This window comes from Manacus vitellinus, unplaced genomic scaffold (genome assembly GCF_001715985.3).
Source record: "Manacus vitellinus isolate BGI_N305 unplaced genomic scaffold, ASM171598v3 scaffold_49_pilon, whole genome shotgun sequence".
NCBI lineage: Eukaryota > Metazoa > Chordata > Aves > Passeriformes > Pipridae > Manacus > Manacus vitellinus.
In genome coordinates, this window is record NW_021940603.1 from 1,496,930 (window position 1) to 1,503,653 (window position 6,724).

Here is a 6,724-nt window from a genome sequence, read left to right on the forward strand (position 1 = left end):
GTGGTTTGAAGGGAAATGGTGCTGGATCCACACAGCCACTGGCATTTTCCACAACTGGGAATCATCTGCATTCGCCACTCAATATTCCCTGCTGAGGCAGGGCAGGGTGAGAGCAGGTCACACGGAAAATCTGTCACAGCACAGCCCTGCAGCAGCCAGGTTCGGGGTGGCAATGGGGACAGGGGTGTCAGACCAGCTGCATGTTGGGAGATGGAGTCATTGCAGCCCTGACACCTCATTTCCACCCAAAAAACCCCTGGAGGGCCAAATTCCAGGGGGGAGATGGGCAGGCAGAGGCTAAGCAGGAGGGGACGTAACTGTGCTCCCAGGCTTCCCGGCACATCCAGCCCACCCTGAATTGAGGGCAGAGCAGAAATCCAGGAGCCTCCTGCAGCGGAGGGCAGGCTGCCAGGGCCAGAGGGAAGGGCAGGAGCCTCCCCCCGGGGTTTGCAGGGACACTGAGGAGCCGTGGGGAGCAGCCAGGGCAGCGGGAGCCCTGCACCAGCCAAGGATGACGAGCACAGCACGTAGGCAGAGCTGTGCTCCTGCCCTGGGATTCACAGCCCAACTTCCCAGGAGTTGTGTCAGAGTGTCCTCAAGGCCGTGGCGATTGCTCCACCAGCCGCACGGCCAACGAGCCCTGACGACAAACCACGATGATGCCGTTTATCACCCTCATCCCAGAAGAGCTGGGGGGTCCAGCAGCTCCCCTGCTCCCCGACATGGACGGGTCAGGAGCCTGGGAGAGGACTTGCCCTCAGAACATCATGCACAGGGGATGATGGACAAGTCTCCCGGGCCCTGGCTGTCGAGAGAAGTCTGGGACATCATAAATCACACAACTGCAGCTGGATTTAACGCAGAAGGAAACAACTGAGGTCACTGGAGGAGTTAAAGGCATCAGAAAATACCCCCCAAGTGACGAGGGTCAAACTGTGTCCCTTCCCACCGAGGTCAGGCAAACAGGCTTGTTGGACATTCCCTGATGAGTGTTCCTTCCAGGCAGCACGGCTTGGACACTGGACAGGGACAGTGGGGACAGGGGACAGGGACAGTGCAGTGCCAGGGCCTGGCTCGTGTCCCATCTCAGGGCCATTGTCCCGCCCGGGGTGGCTCTGCACTGAGCTCTCCTCACCCTTTCCTTTGCTTCCTGCCCTCGCTGCGGCTGCACGAAGGTTCCCCAAACCCCGTGCCCTTGGGAAGCATTGCTGGGAGCAGGATCACCATTTCAGAGGCCCAGTGGAGCGGGAATGTGAGGGATCCCAGCCCTCCTCCTGCTCGGTAGGGCTCACAATGTGCCCCGTGAACCAGAGGTAATGGAGCAGTGCCCCCAGCCACGACATACACGGCCTCAAGGGATAATTTGGTTTATTTGGTATGTCACAACAGTTTAGCTTGTATTTAACAGCTCTATAAAACCTTAGTAAATGCATTTTTATCAGTTAGAGAGCAACGCCCACCCCTGATGTCTGGGCAAAGCAGAGGCAGCACCGCCCAGGGCCCTTTCACTTGGATGTTTCCTTAAGCTGCTCTAATGCCTGCAGGGAATGTGGGGGTGAGAGGACAGCTGAGCATCCAGGATTTGGGAGTCATTTGTGTTGCACTGAGGCTGCTCCAAGGTTTTCTTTGGTCTGCCTGACCCCCACAGCAGTGCTAAAGGAAGCACTGGCCGTGACCAGAGGAAGCCAGTCAGGGCTTGGAAAAGAAATTAAGAATTTGACATTGACCTTCACAACCTGCACCAGACGGTTCTTGGTGATCATCTCAGGAAATGCCTCCTTGACAGACCTCACAAAACCAAATCTTTGGGGCAGAAACTGCCTCCAGAGGCTTCAACACACCCCAGGCTGGCCGAGGGTCAGTCTGAGCGGGAGCTGCCCACGAGCGGTGACTTTTCCAGTTGCCACCCCCTTGGATCACACAGCACCTCTGGCTGCAGCCCTGCTCCTTCCTGCTTTGCTGATTTGCCTGCAGTTCCCATCCAACAGCCCCAAAGACACGGGATACAAACATGAACAGAGCCTGCTCCCCAGGCAGGAAAGCTCCGGAGAAGGAGCCAGCAGCAGCTTCCCGGCCCAGCCCCTCCCCACGGGAAGCACAGCGGGAGCACCGAGGCTTTGGCTGCAGCCAGGGTTGTGTGGGCAGGATGGCACCGTGGGGCTGGGGCTCCAGGGAGGGTTGGAATGGCCATGGGCACCCTCACTCCTCCTGCAGCTCCTTCTTCTGCAAGGCCTGGAGTCTCCTCACCACCGTCTGCTGGATGATCTCCAGCCCCTCGGCGTCCAGCTCCTTCATGAGGAGCAGGATGGCGTTCAGGACGTTGTTCTGTGGGAATAAGGCAGACACTGCTTCGTACAAGCCAGCCAGGAAATGGACACTGGATTTTCCCTGCTCTTTCTAGGAACTCCCTCACCACCACCACCACCACCACCGGCAGCAGCTGGGAGCAGCCACCTGCAGCCACAGGAGGGAACAACCGAGCCCCGGGGGCAGACACAGGCAGAGGCTGTGGCACGTGAGGAGCCTGGAATGCAGGACCAACCCATCCTCCCAGTCCTGCTGAGCTGCCCACACACCTCTGGCTCCCAGCCACGCTCCAGCCTGGCTTCCGTAGGGAAAGGCACTTTCAGGAGCGGCCACCCTCCCTCTCCAGCATGTGTAGGATGGGGAAGGACAGGAGCCCTCTGCTCTGAGGAGTGAGGAGAGCTGGTGGAATCCCTGGAAGGGACCCTCAGAGGTCCCCAGCCCAGCCCTGCCCCCTCTGCAGGAATGCTGCCAACACCAGGCCGTGACTCTGTCAAACCACGGCTTGAAAAACTCCAGGGAGAGATTCCACAGCCTAAATAATTGTCCTTCTAGGGAGAATCTTTTCCCTCACATCCAACCTGAACCTCTCCAGCTGCAACCTGAGGCCATTTCCCCCTTCTTTAATGGTCAGAGCCTGTGGTGCTGCTCTAGGCAACCAATAGGAGAGAGAAGCAGAGTGTGGTTTAGATCGATGTGATGGCACTGAGCCCAGCAGACAGCAATTCCCAGCGGAACCACCAAGATCCATGGGATTCATCCAGGGCTACACCACAGAGGGGGCTGAGGAACCACCTAAAGTTCAAGTACAGCAGTCCCTTCCCAAGGTTTGACCCCCCTTCTTGCTAAAGAAACTCTTCCTAATACCCAGTCTGAACCTCCCTGGCACAGCTTTGGACCTTTCCCACGTGTCTTATTTCTGGATTCCAGAGAGAAGACCTCACCACCTCCCTCTCCACACTCCCTCCTCAGGAAGCTGTAGAGAGGGATGAGGTGGCCCCTCAGCCTCCTTCTCTCCAAACCAGACAATCACAGAACCCTCAGGTGCTCCTGGACACTCCTTCCAGCCCTGGCACCAGCTGTTCCCCTCTGGACACATCCAAGGGCCTTCATGTCCTCCACAGGAAAAGCAATTTGGTCTTTAAAAGACACTCACTCTCTTCTTGCGGTTGCAGTCTGTCTCTCGAGGGGAAAAGGAGGAATATTTATCCCTGGGAACAGGCTTCATATCAAGCTCCTCTTGAATTTTGCTGGAAAACAAAGGGCAAATGTTATTATGATCAGGTGGGAGAATCTTCCTCTGGCAGGCCAATCCATCATGGGCAAACATGCAAGGAGTAGCCAGCTGGAGGACTCTGGGCACGGATGGAGCTCCCAGATCAGAGAGGATCCGTCCCTGTCTGCACATGCAGCTGACACACTCGAGTCACCCAGCACAGCAGAGCCTGTCTGGCAGACACAGGACCAGCCCCACCGGTGCCATTCCACAGCACAGCTCCCCACGGCACCTGGAACAATGGGAACCCCCCCGGCCGTGGGCCCGGCCCTCAGAACAGCAGGGTCCTTTCATGCCACACAGGAGTTCAGCCCATAAATCCCAGCAGCTCCCAGGTGAGCCCTCACTTTGTCTCCTCCAGGCTGGAGCCCAGCAGTTCACTCCCGGGCTCCGCGGTGGATCCGGAGGCGCTGGATCCCGTGCACTCGGCCCAGCCATTCTCCACGTTCCTCCGGGCTGGGGGGGCCGTGATCTCCACACCATCCACCAGGGCCTGGGACAGCTCCTCCTCTGTCACTGCTGCAAAAGCCCAAACGAAACCCTGTTGCTATGAGCTGCAGCAGCCCAGGGAGGTGTAACCCAAGGGGTTTGCTCCAGGAATTCTCCGGCATTTTGCTGTCACCCTCTTCCTGCAGTGAAACCCGTGCAGGAGGACGCTGGGAGCCATCCCCAGCCTCTCAGAGGAGGGTAACAGGGAGGGATGCAAACATGCTTTCCTATTTCTTGTCTCTGCAGAAGGCTGCAAAAGCCACCAAATTGCTGCTACCAGATGGAAAAAAAAAAAACAGAGAAGCTTTTCTACAACAGCAGATCCAGTTGCAGAACCTTTGTCTGGCCACAGCAAAGGAGACAGCCCTAAAAAACCACTAATTAGTGGTACTGCCTGAGCTATAATGAGGTGCTCTTGGTTCTGCTGATGTGGGGAAGGGATGGGGAGGGAGAGGAAGGGAAAGGAATAGAAAAAAGGGAGAAAAGAGAGAAAAGGGAAAGGGAAAAGGTGGAAGGGGAAAGGGGAAAAGGGGGAAGGGGAAAGAGGAAAGGGAGAGGAAGGAGAGGAGAAGGGGAAAAGGAAAGGGAAAGGGAAAGGGAAAAGGAAAGGAAAAGGGAAAGGGAAAAGGAAAGGGAAAGAGGAAAGGGGAGAGGGAGAGGAAGGAGAGGGGGAAGGGGAAGAAGGGAAAAGGGAAACAGAAAGGGAAACGGAAAGGGAAAGGGAAAAGAGGAAAGAGAAAAGGGGAAGGGGGAAAGGGAGAGGAAGGAGAGGGGGAAAGGGAAGAAGGGAAAAGGGAAAGGAAAGGGGAAGGGCATAGGAATGGAGAAGGGAGAGGGGGAATGGAAGGAGGAGAGGGAGCGGGGAAAGGGGGAAAACAGCTTAGAAACATTGGATCTCCCAGATGGAACACTCAACCTCTGCCACATCCTCACTCAAGGAGAAATCAAAGGATGCCTCAAAGAGAGGAACCAAGACACCAGCGCCTCCAGTTCCCCTGGCTCAGGGCTGGTGGTGCCCTGCCCACACCCACCTTGGTTGTCCAGCCTCTGCAGGCCGGGCAGGTTGCGCAGCACGGTCATGCGGTAGCGGTGGGGGTCCTGCCCGCAGCAGGGGTTCTCTGCCAGCCACAGCACCCGCAGCCGGGGCAGCCCTTTGAGGTGGAACAGCTCATTGAGGCTCGAGATGTTGTTCTTCCTCAGGTAGAGCTCGCTCAGGTTCCGGCACTGCGTCAGCGGCTCGAGGTCTGAGATGCCGTTCACGCTGCGGAGACACGGTCAGAGCCCATCCCTCCCTTCCTGCACCTTCCCAGACCCTTTTCCTGCTACAGCCTCACCCTGGCACAGCAGGGTGAGGGATATTCAGCCCATGGCTTGTGGCATTTTATCTCTGTGAACAGAGGGCAGAATTAAAACAGCCGGCGCTCCTCTGCTGAGGATGGCAAAGAGCCTCTGCTTCCCCCAGACCTGCCCCCTTTCCTGTGGCACTTCCTCAGACCCACCAAAGGAGAAGCCACATAAGATTCCCAAGCTCCACTTCGCAGAGCATTGGCTCCATGGGATTCCCAGGATGGGTGAAAAGTTGGGTGTAGTATGGAAAGGAAAAGCTCTGAGAGATCCATGAAGCATTTCAACAAGCACCCTGCAAACAAGCCACACACAGAGGCCATGATGATCCCCATCCAAACTATGGAATGGAACTTTAACAATGGAGTTCTAACACTTGTTGAAACAGGGGTTATTTTCTTGAGGAGCAAAGGGGAAGGTGCAGAGGAGCTAGCGAGTAATAATCATTTCTACATCCCTGCTGCATGAGAAATGGGGCACAAAGAGCCAGGCAGCTCAGACACACAACCACAGCGAGGTGGGAAGAAAATAAGCTCCAGGAAAAAGGTGATTTCCCTGCCCTCTCCAAAGCTGGTAGCCTGGCATTCACCTGAACGTGATCACCTCGATGTTGGGCAAATCCCGGCATATCGAGATCTGGGCAGGGAGAGACAGAAACAGCACATTGGCACAGGTGGGAAAAAATATCAATAAACCCAACTGAAATCACAATAAACCCAACTGAAATCACAAAAAGCACGATCAGGCATTTAGATTTGCTTCAGTCTAACCCGAGTTTAACACCACCAGAGATTTGCTGCCACAGTGAGTGCAGAGTCAGCAGCTCCTCCGGCCTCCCTCCCCAGGAGTGGAAGCACAGACTCCAGCCAGCATCACGCTGTTCTTCTGCTCCAGCAACTCTGCAGCCTCCACAGGCAGCAAAGGCCCCTCTCACCTCTGCCAGGCCTCTCCTACCAACAGAACCTCATCCAAAGTCCCAAACAGATGAGGTAGAACTCAGGGTCCTGCTGTCCGGGGCTCACGCAAGGCCTCAGAGAGAAATTTTCCAATTTGGAAACATCAGCAGTCCCTTTTGGTTTGTTATTTTTTTTATGGTGTGAGCTGCTGATCAACCCTGAAAAGGCCTGCAGCTCACTGGCACGGGGCCAGCCCAACCCCAGGCCCGAACGCTGCCACCCCCATCCCCTGCATCCCGTCCCCGCTCCGGCTGCTGGCCCAGGCTCCGCAGGCTGGGGCTCCTCGCTGGCTCCTCTGGGACTTACGTCTGTCAGGTGGCTGCCCCTGCGGGAGGAGAGGGGGGTCAGGGGGACA

General features: G+C 56.5%; 1 protein-coding gene across 1 annotated transcript; it reads right to left on the reverse strand.

Annotated features, from left to right (window-relative positions):
• Window positions 1–1,350: 1,350 nt before the first annotated feature.
• CFAP410 (cilia and flagella associated protein 410) lies at window positions 1,351–6,720 on the reverse strand (the record flags this gene model as incomplete). The annotated part of the gene is made up of 6 exons (XM_029962647.1): window positions 1,351–2,325; window positions 3,461–3,554; window positions 3,928–4,099; window positions 5,101–5,330; window positions 6,003–6,049; window positions 6,676–6,720. Coding segments are annotated over 6 exons (714 nt in total), but the record flags the coding sequence as incomplete, so codon positions are not given.
• Window positions 6,721–6,724: the final 4 nt, after the last annotated feature.